This window comes from Diceros bicornis, chromosome 22 (assembly GCF_020826845.1).
Source record: "Diceros bicornis minor isolate mBicDic1 chromosome 22, mDicBic1.mat.cur, whole genome shotgun sequence".
In the NCBI taxonomy this organism is placed as follows: domain Eukaryota; kingdom Metazoa; phylum Chordata; class Mammalia; order Perissodactyla; family Rhinocerotidae; genus Diceros; species Diceros bicornis.
The window spans coordinates 40,905,498-40,930,175 of NC_080761.1; the positions used below are offsets into that span (position 1 = coordinate 40,905,498).

Consider the following 24,678-nt stretch of genomic DNA (forward strand, 5'->3'; position numbering starts at 1 on the left):
GTGGTGGAAACAATTAAGATCTAGTCTCTTAGCATCTTTGAAGTTTATAAGACAGTCTTCTTGTCTATGATCACTATGATGTGCATTAGATCCAGGACTTATTGTTCTACTAGTTGCAAGTTTGTCCCCTTAAACAACATATCCCCATTCCTCCATCCCCCAGCCCCTGGTAAGCACCATTCTACTCTCTGTTATTATGTAGATACTTTTTGAAGAAGGGACAGTGCTGTATTGACTCTTCTTATTGCAACCAAATGCCACACAAAGTTTCCACATGAACAAGGCTCATTTTGATTCTCATGAAAGACACCCTAAATTAGAACTAAATAATAACTATTTTAAACATGGAATATAATGTAGAGTATTAAAGAATGACTTTTTTAAGCACAAGAGTGACACAGAGAGAGTTCAGGGAAAGATGAGAAAATAGGACTTAGGAAACCCACAGGACTGGCATGTCATCCTTCTCCCGCATGCAAGGCAAGACCATCACTAACTAACTGTTATGCTCGCAGTCCAGTTCTAGCCCCTAGGTTTTCAGCATCCAGTTTGACCCATGGATGAGGACAGTGAGTGTCTGAGGGTAGCTTTACACACAGTGTTCGGAGGTTCATCTAGCTTCCTTTTCAATGGTTAAGTTGATTGGTATCAAGTGTTGTTTCCTGAAAGAATCTCTCACAATAATGTGTCTGTGGAAACTGAAAAGCAGCCCAACGGTGCATTTGCACTTGGTTCTCTCAGGTGTTCTCAGAATTTGTTATTCCTCTTGAGGTCTTTGTAAAAAGCCCCAGAAATGTAGAGGTGTTTTAACTGGCTCCTTGGGGACGCCCTCTTGCTGTATAGCTCCGTGAGTAGTGAAATGCTCACTTGAAGTGAGGGAGGAAAACAGAGCTCCCCTACTACATGAAATCCTGGCTGCGCCTATAAATCTGCTGTCTTGCCTAATCCATGTCATTTTAGGACCCACAGTTTAAAGGACCAGGGTCCTTCTGGCTTGAATTGCTGACATGGTTTTATGTCTGTTCTCGCATAAAGAACTCATAGTTTCCTTTTGGATGACTAAAAGAAGAGAGATATAAGCAGATGGACTGTCCTATTTGAAAATCCTTTGCCCCTGAGTCCGTATTTGAAAGGCAAGAGGTATTCGGAGAAATACAGTAACCTATTCTTACTAAGCAGCACTCTTTGCTTTTTGCAAATCGAAGGCAAAGTTTCTTGAGCCTAATACAAGTACAGTGTCCCTAAGAATTCTGGAGTTTTCGATACACAGTTAACAGATTTTCTTAAACCTATGCACTGACACCAAGGATGAGTCTGGTTATGTCACCAGAAGGATCTGTTTGCTTAGAGAGGAAATGATAAGAATTTTAAGGTAAAAATTGATGTATTATACCAGATTTTTTTTTATCCCTAATGAGAGATAAATTGAATCTGCCTTCTTCTTTTAAAGACTTAACTTATATAAGCGGGGGCGGGGGGGGGGGTGCGGGGGAAGCCAACAGATTGCTAAAGTCTGGAAAGAGAGCTTTTAATTTTCTATGGCAGTTCATCTCTTCTAAGGTTGCTAAATTATGATAATTGACACGAAGATAACATCAGGATTGGAAGAGTTTGGACGGCTTGTTACCTGTTAATGAAAGACCAAAAAAGTAAGCCTCGAGACTTTACTAATCTCATTATAAGTGAATTAAAGTCTGAATAATTCACCAATAATAGCTTGTGATTGAGCTGATTTCCATTTTTGAGAGAAGGAATTAAGTCAAAATTAGTAAGTGACTGGCTAGGAGTAAAGTGCTGAAAAAAATAAATAAGAAACTTTCTGTATAAATTTGATTTGGAGTATATTTTTATTTATATTTTGTTCTTTCCTGCTTGAATCAGTTTCTGAGTCCTTAATTGGTGCAGTACTTAACTTACTAAACACCGTCCTGTAACCGTTTGATAGTAGGCATTGAGAGGATGCATTTACTTAAAATCCTCTGTTATCAGTGGTCTGTAACTTTCCTCGGAAACCATTTTGGACTGAAATTTCTAATGTTTGTTTTCATTCCTAGAGGTGAATTTTATTTTGTTTAAATGTGAAGGAAATCATTCAGCTGTTTTATATCAATGAATTATTTTAAAAAAAGAAGAAGAAAATATTTTTTACTGCTTAATTCTCAGATGAGCCTTTTATACTCAGATAAATGCTTGGATGAAGAAATTCACACTTGGCCGGAATTAAAATCCTTGAGGTGGAATAGTCACTTTACTGCTTAAGTAAAATTTATATTTAGGTTTAACATTTGAACTTTTAAAAAATATAAGCTTCTCTGCACTGAAGTTCTTTCACGTTACATTTTATTGACAAGTGTGGTTCTCTTGGAGATGTTCCAAGTGCACAATGTGTGTCTAGGTATCTTTTACTTACCAGAAGTGGATTTACCAGAATTGAAAAGCAGCTGATATATTGATGTGGTAATAGTAAGGTGCAGTTAAGCCCCAGGCCAACTCCCTGTTCAGTTTCCCAGATTTAACCTAGTGTTAGTATTCTACGCATCTTGTTCCTTCTTTTTTATTATTGTTTTATATGCTTTGGAGTTAGATAAACCCGTGTTTTAATCCCTGGTTTTCTCATTTCTGTGTATATGGCTTTGAGCCTCCTAATCTTTGTCAGCCTCAGTTTTCTTATCTGTGAAATGGGAATAATAAAATCTTGCAGAGTTGTTGGCAGATTAGCGATAATATACACAAAATACCTAACACTAAGCCAGATACCTACAGCAGACACTCAATATATAGGAGGGGGACACTATTATTATCCACAATTTGATAACATCTTTCAAGAATGAGGACCCTTCCAAACTCAAGCATTAGCACCTTAATGTCATATTTCAGTCAATTAAACCAAATAAGCTCTCACTAAATAAGTAATACAATAGAGTAAAGCGAAGACTTAATTCAGGGGCAGAATTAAATTACTTGCCAATCACTATTAGGTGTTAGACAACTACAGGATATTCTTTCGAAATTGCGGCCCCCGTTTCTCTTTGCTTGTTTTTTGTTTTTGCTAGATAAGAAACATTTAAATCAATCTTTTACATTTTACACTTACATCTCCTATTATCCAAGGATGCTTTTAAAATGTGTGTATTTATAGTTTAAAATATCTGGGAAAAGGCTCATTTAAATTATCAAAGCAGGTATTTTTCTGCTTGTTTTGTAAACGATATCTCTATAATAACCTCTTGGCATTTGAACAGAGCTTTTGTAAATTATCCCAGTTGGTGATCTTAGCTCTAAGCACTGCCATTCTGATATCCATTTGATGGACGAGGAAGCAAGACCCTGAGAGGAGGACAGGCATATGCAGGGAGGATAGCAAAGTCTGTGACCCAGATCTTCAAACTCCTAATTCAGATTTGTTTCCATTGTTCCTTTCAGGGAGATAAGATTAGGGAAAGAAAGCAAAGGGAAGTGAAAAACAGAGTTTTCAGGTCTTAAAGATTAACTCCAGAGTTCACCTTTCTAAAGCAAGAAGTCATCATTGTATCTCCTCTTGTTTTAAAACCTTCAGTGATTTCCCTCTGCCTATTGCCAAGTTCAAAATTATAAGGTATTTATCTCATCTCCTGTAGTTCCCCACATAAACCCCAAACTCCTACAAAACAAAACTGCTTGAAAATTTGCACACACACCCTATCTTTTCATACCTCTGTGCCTTTGCCTACAGTTTCTCCACACATCCTTAACTCTCTTTCAATGTCTATTATATTTTTGCATCTATTATACACTTAATTAATTTATCAAATGTCAACATAATGCTTAATATGTACTAGGCACTGTTGGAAGTGCTTCACAAATATTAACTCAGTTAATCCTCATAATAATTTCAGAGGATAAATAATAGCACCCCATTTTACAGATGACAAAACTGAGGTATAAAAACTAAGGAATAGAGAGCTAGGATTCCAGGAAGAGGATTCTGGTTTCAAAGTGGGTACTCTTAACCATTACACTATGTCACATATGCACTCAGAATTTCCCAATTGAAAAACATATCTCATTCTGCCGACACTGATGTCTAAATGGTGTGCTATCAAAGGGCTTTGGGTTGTAGAATTCATTACCTTGTAAATTTACCACCAACTGGAGCCTAGCTCTCATCTTCTTTAGATTCGGAAACCTGATGTTTTTTAGCAATCACACCAAGAACAGATCTTTCACTTGGAGGTGGACTCACAATGACTTAGCTCATGAGATTAGTGTTTCAAACTAGAATGCCAAGTTATTAACTTATAATGAAAAATAGTACTGTCCATCCCATGGACCAGAATACCATGTCAGCATTACCAGCACACTCTGCCTCTTAGCAGTCATGAAAAAACAGGTCACTCTTGGCAAATTGGTTGGTCAATATGGCATCATAATGAGGGATATTCCTGAGATGAGCAGAATGTTCATTGGCATCAGCTAGGTTAGCGTGGGACATCCATTTGGTGATAACAACAGCCTTGCCAATGGGACCTGGAGAACTTGAAGTTTGTTGATCCTTTACCTTGGACATTGCTGGGCTGGGCTCTGACAACCACGTATCTCTGTCATTCTCCTCATTTCTATCATTCTAATGTCTAGCCAGCCCTTCCTTTCCTTTGCCACATTCTATTGTTAATGTGTATTAATATAGTCAATCTGGTTACAGTCAAGTGTTTAAACCTGGGACTTTTATATCTCTTTAAGACAGCCTTTGTGTAATTGTATTTTCAGATGACATTTTGTTTTTGATAACATTCTCAAAAACTAACACAAATACTATCTAGCATTTCTTGCACTGGATTATAAGTATATGAGTGATTTTCTTCATAGTGAAGAACAAGACATATTCATTCTTCTTTGTATTCCCAGAAGTAAACGCATTGCCCAGCAATAATAGGAGCTCAAGGGACATTTGTTGAACAAACAGATGGATTAGGAGGCAGTAAAGCATTGTGGTTATGAGTGTAGGTTCTGAAGCCCGGGGGCCTGGTTTCAAATCTCAGCTCTGCTAAATAGCTGTGGGATTTGGGCAAGTTACTTAACCTCCCTCAGTCTCAGTTTTCTCATGTGTAAAATGGGTATAATGATAGTACTCTCTCCCAGGGTTCTTGAGAAGAAGATTAAATAAATTAATACGTATGACAAACTTAGAAATGTACTCAGAATTCCATAACTGTTAGTTATTAATATAATCATTTTCTCAGAATTTCATATTGTATTTTTACTTGTTTTTCAAAAAGTATGACTTATTTTGAAAAGAGCAGCTTACTGCTGTTCTTGTTTTAAGTGTCATCATTGAATATTTAATCAAAAATTGATTGTTTTCATTCAGAGGAGTTTAGTAAAATGAAAACTCCTATGTATTGCTGGTGGGAGTATGTAATAGTACAACCTTTATGGAATGCAATTTGGCAAAATATTTATCAAGAGCCTTATAAAACTTCATTCCCTTTAGTCCAGTAATTCTCCTTCTAGAAATTTATCTCTCCTAAAGACATAGAAACTTGGATGAAACATATTCATGGACATAGTTTAGCACACTATCATTTATCAAACCCCAAACTGGAAATTACTTAAATGACAAGCAATGGAAAAATGATTATATATATTTTATATCATTTGATGGACTATTATGTAGCTCTCAAAATAATATCTTTAAAGTTATTTAATAGTGTGGGAAAATACCTTCAAAAAATTTTAATTGAAAAAAACAAGTTACAAAATTGTATAAGGGATGTGATTTCTTCCACACTGGAAAGAAATAAATAATTCAAAATAATAGAGATTATCTTTAGTTGAGGCAACTATAGGGGATTTTTTTTGGTAATCTTTTCTAAAGCCTCTACAATGAGCATGAATTTTAGAAATACAAATAATTCTTTAAGAATTATGACTTTTCATATCCTTAGATGAGTAATTTTAAGAGACATATTGAATATTAAATCCAATTTTTATCATATTTAAATCTGAGTTTTTCCAGTGAAAAACTTAAATCTAAGTTTTTTCAGTGAAATATCCCTTCAGTTTTATACCAGAAATAATTAAGAAGACAAGATTCTTTTAATATTTTTCAGAAAACCTTGCATTAATATTTATTTGGTTAAATAAGAACTAACTCTAAGTATTTATTTTGACAACTTCAGAATGAATGCTTGGTTTCAACCATCATGAAGAAATCAATCTACATGTAAACTTCTTTAGATGTACTCATTAGTATTAGATAGTAACTCCTCTAAGAATGTATTTGGAAGCAAAGAGAGGCTCTTATTTTAGTATTCAGAGGATATAATTTTCTTTATAAGAAAATTGTTCAAATTTTGAGCCTTTCATAGTAGTAATGAGTTTTGTTTTGTTTTTTTTTCTGTTTATGACCTAGGAGCTGTGAGGGAAGAAATATCCGATATAGAACATGCAGTAATGTGGTAAGTATTAAGGTTCTATGATCGTGATAAGGATTTTTTTAAGCACTGAATAATGCTAAGCAGTTTTATGTATCCTGAGCAGAAAGCAATCAATTAGTAGTCAACTAAGAGTTATTTATCTCACACTATATGGATTATGCAGAAAATAGATATATTATTGTTCCTCAATATAAACTTTTAATCATTTGACCAGATTGAAACTAACTAGACTATTTCAAAACAAGGACTTTTTGTATTTCCTCTCTGCTTTCTGACTTTTCACATCTAGTTCTCTTGAGAATGTGTAAGAGAAAAGATAAAAGGGAAACCACTTGGGGTGTCATGAAATAAATATTACTTAATCAAACTCAGATTTGACAAATTCATTCATTCGTTCAACAAATACTATTCAATGCCAGCTATATGTAGGCACTATACTAGTACGAGGATAAATAACATGTGGTGACTGTCTTAAAACATCTGTGATATAGAAGAGATGTAGAGAGAGAAGACAGATGTGCACATAACACATTCTAGGACAAAAAATGACAAATGCGGTAAGAAACGGGTGAAGTTCTTGGTGGGTTAAAAACAGAGAGAAATGTGAAGGGTCTTCAAGGCAAAGGGGAGTTGAGGTAGGGCCAAAAGGGCTAGGAGCTGTGACTGGCCCAGACTTGGGGGAAGGGGTGACAACCAGTCCAAGTGGAGAAGACATGATGGGCAACTTCAGAGGCAGGAATGCTTAAGGTGTATTATGAACTCAAATTTGGGTAGGATTGTGCATGACAGTATGGAGGAGAAGAATTGAAAGATCTTTTGAGGTTACACTGTGAACAGATTTGAATGTTAGGCTTCCAAGTTTATAGTAGCTCAGTGACTAATGGAAAGGTCACTAGACATTTTGGAGTGAGAGTATACTATTGTAGAGTTTCACTTTAAGAAGATTAATTCTGTAGTGATAGGAGGGATCCACTGGAACAGGAAATAGATGGGGAGCAAGAAGTAATGAAGCCTTACATGTGAGGAAATTGATACCAGAGATCAAAATGAAGGTCACTTTGCAAGACTTCAGCAATTTAAATTAGTGATGGGGTGGAGTGGGAATAAAGGAAGCGGAGGCGTGTGTGTATTTAGAGCTCTCACCCTTGCTGATCCCTCTTTCAAAGAAGCTGTTTCTTTAATATTTGCATGATGGGCATTTTCCTTATTTCGTTCTCAGCTCCAATGCCATCTCCTCAAAGAGGTTTCCTTGACCACCTTATCTAATGTGGCTTTCCCACTGCCCAATCTCATCTCTCACAATAGTCAATCACATTTTACTTTCTTTACAGCACTTGTCTCTACCAAATTTATCTTATGTAAGTCTTGTTTGTTTTCTGTTTCCCCACTCTAGAATGTAAAGTCCACGAGGATAGGAGCCTCATTCATCTTGTCCACTCCTTTATCCCCAATGCCTAGAACTGTTGACTTATACATGTTAAACACACAATAGATATTTACCGAAAGTAAAATGAGTACTCAGGCTTCTTAAAGAATTGTAAATGTTATTATCAGAAGTAAGAAGGTTGGGAGGAAGTTTGGGAGAGGAAAGTAATAATTTGATTTAGGGACACTATTAAGTTTGACATTCAAGCCGGACCTTCAGGGGAATATTCAACTAGGCAATGGGGGGTTGGTCTTGGAAAAGAGGTCAGAGCTCAAGCCATAGAAACACATAGGAAGAAATACAAAATGTGAAGATTTGGAAGCAGTTTGTTAGACAGAACCATATAGAATCATGAGAGAAGGGAACCTCAGAACTTTGGTGACTGTCTGTATTCAGATAGAAAGAGAACATGGACCCAGATAAGCCACAAAAGGCACCATGAGAGAGGCAGCAGAAGAAATAAGAGAGAATTCCTAAAGATACTCGGTAGGATAAATGTTGCCAAAAGGTTGAAGACTGAAGAAAGGCCAATGGGGGAGCAGTTTCTATAGTGTATTAGGAGCAAAATCAAGATGTCAAGGGATAAAGAAGTATATTAATGGGGAAATGGAGTTGATGGGTGTAAGCTGCTCTTCTTAAGTGTTAATAGAGATATCTTATCATTTGTGGAATCAGAGAAGGGCAGGTGGGTTGTTTGTTTACAATGAGCGACCTTTGAGAAATGAGTTGATCTAAAGGGAGAGACTGATGATATGAGGAGATGAGGGTATATTTGATGCCACAGATCCCAAGGAGACAGTGGGTGACAAGAAGAAGAGGAATCTTGATAAAGGAAAAGACCATATACTTCATTCTTAGAAAACAGACACAAATTGAGAAAGGAAAAATGAGGATACAGAAAAACTTCTAAAGAAGAGAAAAGTTGAGGCTGCTCATGATGAACAGATTCAAGCTTCTCTGTAGAGAAGTTTTCTAAGTCATCTGCTGAAAGTGAAGGAGGGAAGTTGGGCTTGGGAAAATGAGCATGAAGACCCAGAATAGCCACTGGAGAAATTGAGTGGAAGCCAGCAAACCAAAATAAAAGCATTGTTGGACAGCAAACAGGGCTCAGCTGAGGTTAGAGAGCTTGATCTCACAAAGAACATGGTAGGCAGGGTGTTAGGACTTAGTCTGGTAATTCCTGCACTGAAGCAGTAATAGAGAAAATGGACATTGGACGTGACCCATGGCCAGAATACAGATGAGATGAGAGAGACTAAAATGAATGGAAAGTATATATTTTTAAATTCTTGACCAGGGAGAGAATAAGGCACTAGAAGGCATGATCCTTGGGAAAAGAGTAATTATTCAATGGAAAATTTTGCCTGCTTCATTTCTCTATTGCCATATAGGATACTAGGTGCCAGATAACATGACTTGTATCTCGTATCTTTGCCTCCTGCATCGTGCACACACTCCCCTCACTCAACTATGGATTGATTAAAAGTATAAAATAGCTGTAGTTTTCTTAATTTTTTAAAAAATGATATTGACTGATTCTGTTTTAGAAATGGTATGAATCATTTTTTCAATGGAAATTTACTCAGTTCATTGGTTTTCTTCACTATCCCTTTTTTTATAGTGACATTTTCTGTATCAGTTTAAACACACACACCATGGTGTTATTAAAGAATCTCCTGAACTTCTGTTCCTTCTCTTTCTAGCTTTTAGAATAGTAGAAAGGGTCCATACTATCCTAAGTAGATGAATGCGTAGAGCATCACGAGCAGCTGTCTGCCTATTCTTTCCCTCAAGCTGTTCAGAGACAGACACAATTTCCTTGCTATCATTATGAGCATTTTCATGGACAGATGCAGGCTAAGACTCTGACCTAATATTACTTAAAACTCATAGCATTACACGAGCCAACTCTTTACAGCTTGTAGAATCAAACTGACACTGAGATTTTTATGAGAACCTAGAGACTTCAAGTAATTTGAAGCTTTTTTTCTGGCTTTTGGCCATGACAGAAGCAACATTGCCAAAAAAACAAATAAAAAAATCTCATAAGAAAGGATCTTTTCATAATCACATTCCAATTTTTCAAACTAAGGAGTTCAGAACAATTCAGTTAAATATTCCCCTTTTAGATACTTGTTTTGGAAAAACTTGAGGGTCTCTTGTTAACTAAGCCTCCAGAGTCACTCCATAATCCCTAGACAGCTTCCTTGGGCTCTTCTGAACCACTTTGCCTCCAAAGATTTACTCTCTTCTTCTATTCTTTGTAGCTGCTACATACATTTCTTTGGGATCTTGTTCCCCAAGGCTGAGGAGGAGAAAACGTCTCCTCAGTTTCCCAGTTTTTCTGGCTTGCCTGAAAAATCAGCTCACGTACTTTTAAGGTTTCATTATTAATCACTCTCCAGTCAGAGTGTATCAATATAAGAAAGTTAAAGTTCCCCAAATGTTTGCATAGTTCCCGTAGCCATGATACTTTCTTATACTATCTCTAGCTGGTCTAAGCAGACTATTTTCATCCCTAAGGATATAGTTCATCCAACTTTTCCCATTTTATAGTCTCGCTCTTTTCTAGGAAGTGGCAAGGGCCTTTCCCTCTGGAAGGAAAGACTGAGGCTACTGTTGGGAGAAGCAGTAGGTGTGAACTAGCAAACCACTCAAGCGGGTCATTTAGGTCTCAGATCTTCCCTGAGCCCCTCAGAAAGGTGTCCTTAGGTCATATCTTCCCATTTATTCAAATTAAACCCCAAATCGGAACCCCTTGATCTCAATGAGGCATTTTAAATTGACTTCCAAAGTGTTTAGACTAATGCTGTGTTTCTTATAAATTGTTAATTCATCCCTACCCTTCAGCTTCACAAGAGTGGAGATTTAGGAGACAGTAACCACAATTAGCAACCTAATAGGCCAAGGTGTCTGTGGTAGGTGGGACATTCTCAAGTTCTTTATTAAGATTTTATTGCTCCACTGCAATATTTTACTGTTCTTAAGAGAAAAAAAATACTGTAAGATTAAAGTTGGGACACCATATTTATGTATCTCTTCTAGAACTCTTAGGGAGCAGTCAGGAAGTAGGGGTGACGTGTGTGGGCAGGGATTTCCATCTTCTGGGGAATGGTTGAAACAACTAAAAAATGTTTTTAGCACACGAAGACAAAACATCATTCATTCATTTGAAAAACAATCGAGCACAAGAATTGTTCTCAGTACTGAGATACATTGGTGAATAAGACCACGACCTAGTTCTCCTGAAGCTTTCATTCTAATAGATGAAACCAGATTATAAACAAGCATACAAACAAAATTATTTAAAAGAAAGACTATGAGGTAGTGATCAGTGCTCTGCAGAGAATTAAGTGATTGGTGGCTACTTCGGATTGTATGGTCAGGGAAGTCCATTTGAGGAGCGACATTTGAACGACAGGAAGGAACCAGTTCTGTGAATATCAGAAGAAAAACAATCCAGATAGGAACAAGTAGTGCAGAGGCTCTGTGGTGTGAAGGAGCTTGGTGTGTTCAAAGAAAGACTAAAGCCCAGTGTATCTAGAGTATAGTGTGCAAGGGAAGCGTGTGGGAAGATAAAAAATAAAGCCAAAGGTAGGTAGGAGCTAGATCATGCCGGACGTCATAAAGTGTTTAGATTATATTTTAAGTGCAAAGGGGGAGTACTGGAGAATTTTAAGGAGGGGAGAATAGAATAGGACTTCTGATCTGAAAGATAGGTTTGGCTGCAGGATCACTCTGGAGATAGACAGCAAAGAAGGGAGTGGAAGCAGATACGCCAGATGGGAGGCTATTGCAGTAGTTCAGATGAGTGCGAACGGTTGCTTGGACTAAAGTGACACTGCTGGGAAGATTTGAGATAAGTTTTAGAGGGAGAATGTCTTTTTGTAAGCCACTTTGCTTCATCCTCAATCTGGTACAATTCCCTTTTATCATCTCCAGCATTGCTGCTATGGAATGTCTTATGTGCAGCATTCTAACAAGAGACAAAGGTAGCAGCTATTATGCCCAGGGAGAACAGAAGGATCCTGGGCAAGTTTATAACTTTTGGGGGGCCTCAGTTTCTGCACCCAAACAATGAGAGGGTTGAACAGAGCGATCTCAAAGGTCCCTTCCCTCTCTACAATTCTGTAATTCTTCAAAAAAATTATGTCTGGGCTATACTAGACTTGGATCTGAATGCAAACCAATGAAGATATCTATGTTGGTTTAGTGACAGGCAGTACTATAGTGAAAAGATTTATAGCCAGCAATAAAGTAGAGTCAGAGTGAAGAGAGCCAATGTGGATGGTAGAAGCAAAGTTTTTGTCCTTGCTACAGACCTGACCATCCAACTTAACCATAATTCTCATCATCGAGGTTGTAAAGATCCATGGCTTTCATAGAATCTTTCACATGGTTATTAATGGTCAATATAAGGTAAATTCCCATTTGACCCCTATGTCCCTTCTTCTCATAGGGTCTTTGTACAGCATGAAGTCGAGGCACATTAGATACTTTATGTCAAGAGTCAAACAGCAATGCATGGAAGGAATGAACATCCTGCTACAGGCCTTCCTTGGTCAGAATATGAAAAAAATTGCTGGAACAGCCTTCAGACCAGTGAAATACTCCTGGAGTCTAGGCAGATGCTGTAGTAAATAATAACAACTGCAGGAGTCAGTCAGTGAGCCTGCATGCTGGGCTGTTTTCCAGCTAAGAGGCACGTCTAAGATAGGAAGGAGGTTAACTTTCTCATTATCAAGTCGTTATTTTAGTAGCTAAGAATAAGACATTGTGCTGCTTGTCAGGACCATTCATTTGTTCACTTGTTCACTTATTCATTCTCTTATTTAATTGTTCATTTATTTAACCAACATTTATTGAGCACTCAACTCTTTTTTCTTTATTGAGGTCATATTGGTTTATAACATTATATAAATTTCAGGTGTACGTCATTATATTTCAACTTCTACATAGACTGCATCATGTTCACCACCAAAAGTTTAGTTGACATTCGTCACCATACACCTGTGCCCCTTTACCCTTTTTGCCTTCCCCCACGCTCCTTCCCCACTGGTAACCACCAATCTATTTTCCATATATATATGTTTGTTTGTTTATCTTCCACACATGAGTGAAGTCATATGGTAATTGTCTTCCTCCATCTGACTTATTTTGCTTAGCATGATACCCTCAAGGTTCATCCAAGTTGTTGCAAATGGCAAAACTTCATCTTTTTTAATGACTGAGTAGTATTCCATTGTGTGTGTGTGTGTGTGTGTGTGTGTGTGTATGTGTGTGTGTGTATACCATATCTTTATCCATTCATTCGTTGATAGGCACTTGGGTTGCTTCCAAGTCTTACTTATTGTGAATAATGCTGCAATAAACATGGAGTGCATATATCTTTTTGAATTAGTGTTTTCATGTTCTTTGGATAAATACCCAGAAGTGGAGTAGCTGGATCATATGGTATTTCTATTTTTAATTTTTTGAGAAATCTCCATGTTGTTTTCCATAGTGGCTGCACCAATTTATATTCCCACCAACATGAGGGATTCTCCACATCCTCTCCAACACTTGTTATTTCTTGACTTCTTAATAATAGCCATTCTGATGGGTATGAAGTGATATCTCATTGTAGTTTTTATTTGCATTTCCCTAATAATTAGTGATGTTGAACATCTTTTCATGTGCCTGTTGGCCGTCTGTATATCTTCTTTGGAAAAATGCCTGTTCATATCCTCTGCCCATTTTTTGACTGGATTGTTTGTTTTTTTTGTTGTTGAATTGCATGAGTTCTTCACATATTTTGGATATTAACCCCTTACCAGATATATGATTTGCAAACATCTCTTCCCAGTTGGTAGGTTGTCTTCTTGTTTTATTGATGGTTTCCTTTGCTATACAGAAACTTTTTAGTTTGATGTAGTCCTATTTGTTTATTTTTTCTTTTGTTTCCCTTGCCTGAGGAGATATCATACTCAAAAAGATACTACTAAGACTGATGTCAAAGAGCTTACTGCCTATGTTTTCTACTAGGAGTTCTATGGTTTCAGGTCTTACATTCAACTCTTTAATCCATTTTGAGTTAATTTTTGTCTATGGTGTAAGATAATGATCTACTTTCATTCTTTTGCATATGGCTATCTAGTTTTCCCAACACCACTTATTGAAGAGACTTTCCTTTCTCCATTGTATGTTCTTGGCTCCTTTGTCAAATATTAGCTGTCCTTAGATGTATGGTTTTATTTCTGGGCTCTCAATTCTGTTTCATTGATCTGTGTGTCTATTTTTCTGCCAGTACCATGCTATTTTGATTACTATAGCTTTGTAGTATATTTTTGAAATCAGGGAGTGTGATACCTCCAGCTTTGTTCTTTTTTCTCAGTATTGCTTTGGCTATTCAGTCTTTTGTTGTTCCATATAAATTTCAAGGTTCTTTGTTCTATTCCCATGAAAAATCTTGAGATTCTGTTTGGGATTGCATTGAATCTGTAGATTGCTTTAGGTAACATGGACATCGTAAGTATGTTAATTCTTCCAGTCCATGAGCACACAATAGCTTTCCATTTCTTTGTGTCTTTGATTTCTTTCAACAATGTTGTATACTTTTCAGTGTACAGGTCTTTCACCTCTTTGGTTAAATTTATTCCTACGTATTTTATTCTCTTTGTTACAATTGTAAACAGGATTGTAGTCTTAATTTCTCCCTCTGCTATTTTGTTGTTAGTGTATAGAAACACAACTGATTTTTGTATGTTGATTTTGTACCCTGCAACTTTACTGTATTCGTTAATTATTTCTAATAGTTTTGGTGGATTCTTTAGGGTTTTCTATATGTAGAATCATGTCATCCACAAACAGTGATAGTTTTACTTCTTCCTTTCCAATTTGGATACCTTTTATTTCTTTTTCTTGCCTAATTGCTCTGGCTAGGACTTCCAATATTATGTTGAATAAGAGTGATGAGAGTGGGCCTCCTTGTCTTGTTCCTGCTCTTAGAAGAATAGCTTTCAGTTTTTCACCATTGAGTATGATGTTGGCTGCCAGTTTGTTGTACATGGTCTTTATTATCTTGAGGTACTTTCCTTCTATACCCATTGTATTGGGAGTTTTTATCATAAATGGATGCTGAATCTTGTCCAATGCTTTCTCTGCATCTATTGAGATGATAATGTGATTTTTATTCTTCATTTTGTTAATGTGGTGTATCACATTGATTGATTTGTGGGTGTTGAACCATCCCTGCATTGCTGGCATAAATCCCACTTGATCATGATGAGCACCTGTCTCTTATTCTGCATTAGGGATGTTAGGAGTTGCTGCTATCGATAAAAAGACAAGGTACTTGTCATCAGGGAAATCAGAGTCTAGTAGAAAAGACGAATATGCAAACATGTAACTAATTAAAATGTGATAAACACTATCAGTATAGAAGTAAGCACAAAATGCTAAGAGGTCATAGAAGGACCACATCTGATTCTCTCACCATTGTACACCCAGTGCCTAGCATGAAGTGTCTAACACCGTGTTTCTGAAACTGTGTACCAGGGAACACAGCAAGCTCATAGTGCTGCAGTGGGATATTTTAAATATTAGAGGGAAACACAGCAATACATCCATTGGACAATATGCAAACTATTAGATCATGCTGTATTCCTTTCTATGATGTCTTGTCTTTGCAAAGTTGGGTTTGCTTTGATAAAAAGCAAGTATTTTGAGAAAATCAACATGGGACAGGAAATGAGGTTGGCATTTTCTAATTTGATTTTAGACTTTGAGACGTTGATTGGTGTCCACCAGGGGCACACATACTATTAGTAAGTAAATCTGCTTATTTATGAATGAAATAAAATATTATTGTTCTTTCAAGTTACTCGTATTGTTTTTTCAAATGACTGCTAAGTTGTTAAGACGCAAATACCTATTAAGTTCTTTGGACCAAACTACTTAATAAATGGAACTGTTAGGTATTCCTTTTGGCCTAGGGGTGCCATAAAAAGAAATTACTGAGACATTAAAGGGCTCTGAATAGATGAAGTTTGAAAACCTCTATCACATGGTAGGCATTTAATACATATGATGAATGAATGAATGACATCCCAAATAAGGTGACATTTGAGCTGAGCCTTTCAAGATGATAGAAATTTTTCCAAGCTACAATGTGAGTGACTATTATGAAAAATGGGAATAGAATTCATTCAACAATTTCCTCTGTGACCTACTATGTACCAGGCACTTTTTCTGGGTGCTGGGGTATAATAGTGACAGAGAAAGATAAGGCCCCTGTTCTCATGAATCTTATATCCTAGTGGGAGAAGGCAGATGATAAACAAGTAAAGAAAGAAAAATGTGACAACTTCAGATAGGGAAATATTATGAAGGAAATAAGGCAGGGTAATGGGATAGAGAGGGACACCGGGGAAGGCTGCTTTATAGGAGGTTGTCAGAAAATTCCCTCTGAGGTGACACTGGGGTCCAGTTAGTATGTGTGAAGGGTGAGGAATGAAGTAGCCCAGCTTATTTTAGGCCCTGGCGGGTCATTTTATGAGATGTGGTACAAGATATGTTGTGGAGAAAGAGGTATTTATGTGTGCTGAACAGTCTGATCTTACCCCAAATGTTATTTCGTAAGGGGCATTCTTGGCCTCTCACTAAGGGTAATGGGCATTGTTTGGAAGAGGACCAGAGGCTCACAGAAGGCTGGGTTGCTCTACTACCCACTTCTGTGCATTTCTCTTCTCCCAGGCCCAGAGCTAGTCAATCTCAGACTGAAATATACGAAAGGCAGTAGAGGGATTTCTTAACCTCAAGTAGGAAGTCTCTTAAGTGGAAAAGAAATTCTGAGGGAAAGATACTGGTTTCTTCTTAAAAAATGATCAAAACCCACCACCACTAGAGGGGGCTTCCCGAGGGCCCCCTGGGCCTCCTGGGTGGTTCTCCCCAAGACTGACTCAACTCTTTCCAGCAGTGGACCAAAAAAAATGGGCTGCTCTCCAGATCCATCCATGCCTCCCTCCTTATTGACCCAGCCAGCTGAAAAGCAGAAATTTTCCTTATACTCTAATCTTCACTGAGAAGGAGAAGGCTCTCCTTTTAAAGTCTGGTAGGACATGGCTTTTCCAAGTAAATTTATTAGGACTTCATTTGTCCATTCTTGTATATTCTTTCATATAAAAAATGGGGGCCAGCCTCTCCTATCCTTTACATTCCACACACACTTTGCGTTTGGGCCATCTCTGAGAGGACACCAAGATGTATGGGTGGGAGGAGGGGAGAATGATTTAAAGGACGCACTCTTCATTTATCAATCCCATGGACACTGAGGACTGAAAGCAGCAGTGTGTAGCATAAATAACACAGGCTTTTCTGAGTCCTGTGGCTGCCACTTAGTAACTATGTGCCTTTAAACAAAATTCATTAACCTCTCCCAGTCTCAGCTTTCTTACCTGTAAAATAGCCTTCTTATATGTGTACAAAGAATGTATGTTAATTCAGTGTTTACAGTAGTTTAAAAATTGGAAACAAATGGAGGGGGCCTATGGCCATATCATGGAACACTATACAATCATTAAAAAGAATAAGGTAGATCTATGTGTATAACTTGAAGAGTGTCTGGGTGTGTAGCATATCACAAATCTTGAAGGACACACAAACTGATCACAGTGATTATGTATGTAATGCGAAGAGAGAGAGAGATTTTGAATGATTTAAGAGGGCTTTTCCTTTTTTGTTCTATATACTTTTGTAGTGTTTTAGATTTTTTACAGTGAACATGTATTCTATTACTGGTATAAATTAAAAACTACCAAAAAAATGAAGTTGTGATACAATATTTTAAATGTCATTGAATATACATATTTTTTAAATATTGAAAAAAATACCACTTCACAGGGTTTTTCTGAGGATTACAGGAGAAAATGTCGAAAAAGCACTCAACCTGGTGCCTGGCATAGTAATGTTGCCTCTGTCTTCTCTCATTCCCTTTCTTCAACTTCCCCCTTTCCACGACAAAGTAATCTTTCCAGAATTCACTATAAAAAGAGTGAAAATTCAATCACTTTAAATTTCTGAAGGTCAGCCTTACTGTGTGGCATCATGGGGAACTGCTGCTGATTATTTTGCCAAATGACAGGTTCCAGGTATTCTGGAAGAAGAACGTTAAGACCTCATCTCTGGCAGAACTGCAGTCTTATAATAATGCCCATTCCTTTGAATGAGCTGTAGAAAAACAATGCCCAGTCCTTAAGCTGGGCAGGTAGGTCTCTGGCAGCTATAATGCTTAGATATATTTTGGCCAGACAAATACTTGGTTGGAATTGCTGTATATTCTCAGCGACATATCCCAGGAGACCAATCAATATCCCCCATAATGAGTCTAACTTACCACAAAGCCAGAATGACTGTAGGATGGCGACTTAACCAGTTCTAGGGCTTTGTGGTTTGTGTGTGTGTTTTTCCCTTTCAGCATTGAGAAGAATTGCTGTTGCTGAAACAAAAAGATGTTCTTCAGGGAACACATTTTCAAAAACATCCTAATTTCCCTGACTTGGGCCACAGTTCTATTTATGCGGAAATTAGATAACAAAGGAAAATAATTTTTAGGGAGTAAGAAATGGTAAATGACTAATAAAAGTGTTGTTTCTCTGAGGACAGAGTCCCTGTCCAGCCTATGACGGCACGAATGCTAACTAAGCTTTGACCATTTGCAAATGAATTAATCTCTAAGTGCAAGTACACAGCATGCCATATGGATAACTGGAGGTTGAATTTGGTTCAAAACACCTCACTTCTTTTTCAATAGTTAAACACCAAGCGCTTAGAATAACGGCTGAAAATATTTGCAACAATTACTCTGAGGAACAAAACCCTTCATATTTTATGACTAACTGTTTTATCATTTGTGGCATAAAGAAATAAACATTTTTTTAATGATTCACAGATTCCTTCATTTGGTGGATCTGGTGGATATAGATCTCTCTGCAGTGCGTGCTGCCAGGCAGCTAGCCAATTTTTGGGGGTTTTTCCTCCCCAGTGGGTTGGGCCCTTCTGCTTTTCTTCTCCCCTAGGCCTTCTCTTGAATGCTACACACATTTCTTTTCTTTCTTAATGCTTTTTCTGACGTGTCTTTATTGGACTCCTCCTAGGTTTCTCTACTTTTCCTTTCTCCTTCATGTGTTCTCAATTTCTTATCCTCTGCCTCAACTTTTCCCTTTCTGGGAGCAGTATGCTATGCACACGACTCAGTGGAGAGAACATGGGTCTGGGAGCTCTGCTACTGACTCACTTTGTGGTTGGGCAAGCTCTCCAACTCCCATGGCCTCAGTTTCCTTAATCACGAAGGGGAAATAGGAGGGATACTCATTTTACAATGTTCCTTTACAGGAATCAGTGCAATAATGTAAACACATGGGAGACACTCAATAAATTTTAGTTCTTTCTTCCACTTTACTTTGGCAAAAGTAGTAAGTGATGGTCTTACAGAAGATAGGGCCCAGTGAAACAGCCACTCACAAGTATCCTAACAGCATTAAACATTTTCTTCCAGAACAGAGGAATTCCCCAGCTAAGAATACTTTCACTCTTGTCCATAACTCAAAGTAACATGAAGAGTTCCAAATTGCTGGGGAATATATAAAAGGAAATATATTGATATGACTGGCTTCTGCTCATTGGCATCCTTCTGGTATAATTAATAGGCCATAGGGAATTTGTTCCCCAATCCCCTAAGTTGGTCATAGTTAGTTTTTTCTGAGCCAGCATCATCCCATGAGGACTCTCAGAGGGTGTGTTGGCAATACTTGTAAATGACCTTTGGGTGATATGAGCTGGCTTGCCTGAACTGCAGAGTCACACGTTCCAGTCCACACATGTGATGCTGACTGATCTGAAACCAAAGTGCCTCATATAACAGTACGTTCTTTTAATGTAGATTGATAGCTAATGCGAAGCAACTGCTTTCCTAAGGCTGTTAGTAAGAACAGAATGCCTACTTGCTCAACCTAGAATTTGTTTCCTACAGTATTGTCATGATCAATTGCCATATTGAAACTCTCTGAGGAAAAAGTTCAGCTGGACCTTTAACAGGTATGTGCCTTGTCATTAATAGTATAGTACTGGCTTGATGGATTTTTGAAGGAAAGAAAAATTCATCATCAAGTCAACTGATGAAGAGGATTAAAGGATAGATCCATCATTTTCTACAGTGATGGGACTTATTAGATTGAGAAAAGCTGCTATAAGCCCCATCTCCCAGCTAGTTCCATGACCTTGGGCGAACAGATTTAACCTGTGTATGCCACAATCTTCCGTATCAAAGAGGGCTAGAACACTGATCATACACCTCAAAGGGATCTTAGCAAAGTCATAGACTTATAGAATATTAGAATTAGAAAGGAACTAGTATATTTTGGGTATCTGCCATGTGCCAGGCATGGTGCTAGTAACTTTTCACTCCCTAATTCATTTAATTCTCACAACCACCTTGAAGAGTGAGTATTACTCTGATCTTACAGATAAAGAAATTTGAACATTTAAAGAGATGAAATCCTTTATCTAGGTCACCCAGCTATGGAGTAGTGCTGCTAGTTTGTGTAATGCCAAGACCCATGCTCATTTTGCCATAACACAAGAGGATCTATAAACGATCTAGACTAACTCTCATTTAGGGATTAACACAACTGCCATAGAAAAAGTTTAAAGCTCAAGCTTATTTGCAACATATGCTTTTTTTTTAAGAAAAGAGATATTCAAATAAGTTTACTGTAGCAATTATCATTCTTCAAGGCTCGAAGGGTTATGAACTGCTGAGAATTCTAAATGTGTAAATTAAATACAGCAGAAAAGACAAATCCAAGAATCCTTGCTGAAAACATCCCAAACTCCCTCTCCTTTGAGCTGCTCTGCCTGTCAAGAGGATATAAATTCACTGAGCTATATTCCTCAGAATCTACTTTCCCAAGTCCTAGTTTCTGAATTGCATAAGGTATACGCTGGCCTCTGGTGACCTAGATAGGAACTTGAAGCAGGGATTTGACAGTGACTTAGAAAGAAATTACTACTGCAGTTCTCTTGGCAGAGTGCCCTGTGGAATGAAATCAAACAGGCTGCCATGCACGGGTTGCTAACGTGCAAATACCTGTCCTTGCTCAGTTTGGTTTCCATAAGACTAGAAATGATGAGCAGCTGCAGATCTTCTGATTAAGATGAGTTGAAACTCAAGCAGCATAAACTCTTATGTTTTTTCCCCTGAGAGATCACTCACAGACCTTTGTACTGAGTCCGATGAACTAGGGTCATGATTTAATTAGTTAAGTCGCTTTGGGACTGTATTGTACTTCTAGGAATCGTGCTTCTTTGCGTTTTAAACATTCTCTTCCTTTTCAGAGGAAATTGTGAAATTTAAAGAGGCAATTTTTGAGGTTTGGCTGTATTTTTCTTTATAATCTTACTGTGAGCCGAAGCTACACGTGGCTCTTAGACTGTATTTAGTATGGGTTTCAAATTTAGTTTAGAGTTTTGAGTGAAATATGAACAACACAGAAGGAAAGGTAAAGAGACATTATTTAGATGTCTTTTCCTTTGAATCTTCACTGAGCATATATGCTTCAGAATTCATTCAACACCAATATCCTATAATGTATCAGTCTCTTTTTCCCAAGCAATATTTTCATTGCAAAAATTCCTCCCTTCCCTAAAGAGCAGTTTATAAACGATATATCACTACATTTCACAAAGTATAATTTATAACTTTTTAATTTTTCTTTTTCTTCCTTTAAAATATTGCTGGGAATTATTTGCTTTGAATTGTTATAGATACTGGAAGTAATTTAGACAAACGTCTCAATCCTTATAGGACTGTAGTTTGAAAAAACAATTTTCAAACAACTTTCTGTGGAGCCACCTTGATGTCATTGCTGGTGAAAAACGCTAAGCAGCGAGCTGTCTAGGCACATCACCCCTGTTTCATCCACAACAGCTCTGCTTTTATCTGCTTTATTGGTTAGCATCCCACGTAAGACTCTGTGGGGGGAAAATAGTTCTGCAACAAAAAAAGAATTTGAAAACCCTTGCTTTATAATATCCCTCCTAAAAGATCTTCTAGTTTCTGCCTGATTATTTCTAGGGAAGAAAATTCTCCATCTTCTGTAATTTTCGTATGATGTTAATTGCCAGCAGAGTGTTTCTTATAATAAGCTGATGTGTACTTTCCTGTTACTATTTAATTTAATTCAACAGATAGTTATTGACTATGTATAAGGCATTGTGCTAGAAGCAAATGAAAATGAAAAGATTTGTATAAAATAGTTTCTACTCTCAAATGTTTTGAAATTGGAGGCAGGAAGTCAAAAAAGGCAAAAATGCAGATATTTATAATCCAATGTAGAATACGATAAATTGTGAAAGAAAATATAAGGAAAGAGCTAAGAGGACTTTTAATCAATCTATTGTTCCTCCTATTTCCAAACCAGCAGCAATGTCTGATAAAATATGAAATGATAAAACCAATGACATAGCCAGGTTCAAAAGCAAGATTAAAATGTCCATGGACCAAAAATGAAGCATAAATGCAAGATGCTGAGCAGTGCTAATATCACAGGCTTTTTGGCTCCACGACTGGAAGGAAGCACAGATTAGCAGCAGCTCAACGCCTGTGGAATAACAGGAACTTAAACATTTACAGGAGAAGAGTGCCTAAGCCCGGCGGAGTACTCCATGTCAGGAGCTTGGGGGGCTCTCTGTGTGGAGAGAAACTGAAGAATTTTTTTAAATGTAATGACCTATTGGCTGCATGAGAGCCTTACCTGAAACTGTGGGTCTAGAGAGAATGATGGACGTTGATAGAGGCTGGTGAACATCATGAACTGAGACTATCAAACCACACTTGAGCTCTGTGACTGGGCTTGCAATTTCCTCCTTATGAATTAAAACCCAAAATTCCAGTAGAGTAATCTGATTCTGAACTGGGGGCTGTGTGAAGCATGTGGAGATAATCACAAAATATTAGAAGAGACAAGGACAGAGGGAGAAAAAGAAAAGCAAAAATCTTTCCATTAAAAATAAGCCTACAAATAAAAATTCCAAAACACATTAAAGAAATATAATACCAAGAAAGCCAACAAAATTAACATTCACTCCAGATAAAACTGTATGAAATAGCTTGACAAAGACTTTAAAATTGACACAGTCGTTCCTCATTGTTTGTGGGTTCCAATCTTGGTGAATTCACCAGTTTTCTAAAATTTATCCTCGGTCATGCACAGACATCTGCATAGTGGTGAAAAATTTGAGTTACCCAAAGGGCACATTCCCAGCTGAGGTGGAACAAGGCCACATTCTGCCTTCTTGTTTCAGCTCTCATACTATAAACAAGTGTCCTTTTCACAGTCTATCTAGTGCCAAGTTTTTCACATTTTTGTGCTTTTTGGCGATTTCATTGTTTAAAATGACCCCTAAGCGTAGTGCTAAAGTGCTGTCTAGTGTTTCTAAACACAAGAAAGCTGTGATGTACCTTTCAGAGAGGAAATACATGTGTTAGATAAGCTTTGTTCAGGTATGAGTTATATTGCTATTGGCTGTGAGTTCAAAGTTAATCAATTAACAGTATATATTAAATAAGCTATCTTTCAATAGAAATACACATAAAACAAGGTTACATATTGGTCAGTTGACTAAGTGTTGTGACCAGAAACTCACAGGAACTATATTTCCCCTCAGAGCAGTGGTTCAGAATTTGCTAATTCAGTGTTTTATCAACTTTATAGAACATAACTACCACGAATAATGAGAACTGACTGTGTATTTAACAGAAACACGTTGAGAAATAACAACTATTGAAAATAAACAATAAACGAGGGAGGAAAGCAAGGTAGAAATGAAGTAACATAGAGATGTATAAAAAAAAGAAACTATTAGAAATTTTGCAAGAAAAGAATATAGTAATTGAAATAAAAATCTCAATAGATAAGATCAATTCCAGAATGGATGCGAAGAGAAAATTAGTGAATTTGAAGATAGCAGTTAGAAATTTACCCAAAATACAGCTCGAAATTCCAGAGATACTTGATATATAAGAGCCCTTAGGAGATATAGACAGGGAATAAAAGGTTCCAGCATACATGTAATAGGAGTTTCCAAAGAGGAGAATGAGGAGAATGACATTTAGAATATTCCAGAGGGGAAAAAAGACAAGAGTCCTCAGCCCAGAATTACAATGAAAGTGCTAAACAGGAAAAATAAAAATACACACCCAGACATATACTCCAACATCTGAAGAATAGTCCAACATTAAAAGGGAAAATATTAAAAGTTATCAGAGAAGCAACAGATTACAAAGAAATGAAAACTAGATGAATGGCAGGAACTTCTCAGTCACAAGAGTCCAGAAGATAGTGAGTTAATATCTTCAAAGTGCTAATGGAAAATATCCATCAGTGTAGAATCTGGTACCCTCAACTATCAATTAAGAGTATAGGCAAAATCAAAACATGTTCTTATATACAAAGACAAGAGAGTTTACTACCCATAGACTTTCACTAAAGTAATTAATACAGAGGGTATTTCAGAAGGAAAAAGGTGGACCCTAGGAAAGGTGGGCATATAAGAAAACAATGATGAGCCCAAAGGGGTATGAGAGTGTGTCTGTGTGCATGTAGGTTACATCACTGCCCTCCATTAATATTCCTTCTTCTCTTTTCCTGAAGAGCATATGGGAGTATTGGATTTCTCTAACCCCCTGAAGTTAGGCATGACCGTATGAGTAGCTTTGGCCACTGAAATGTGAGTTGAAGTGATGTATATTACTTTCAAGGGGAAGCAATTAAGAGTCAGATTGATGGTGTCCGTGCTTTC

The 24,678-nt window shown here is 37.2% G+C and overlaps 1 protein-coding gene across 3 annotated transcripts in view; it reads left to right on the forward strand.

Moving 5' to 3' along the window:
* The window catches only part of ADAMTSL1 (ADAMTS like 1), an 855,592-nt gene that overhangs the window by 537,474 nt on the left and 293,440 nt on the right, over positions 1-24,678 (forward strand). For all 3 annotated transcript variants that reach the window (XM_058565859.1, XM_058565860.1, XM_058565858.1), the window contains exon 4: positions 6,392-6,437. In XM_058565859.1, coding sequence (XP_058421842.1) covers positions 6,392-6,437 — 46 coding nt within the window. The remainder of the gene's footprint in view (positions 1-6,391; positions 6,438-24,678) is intronic.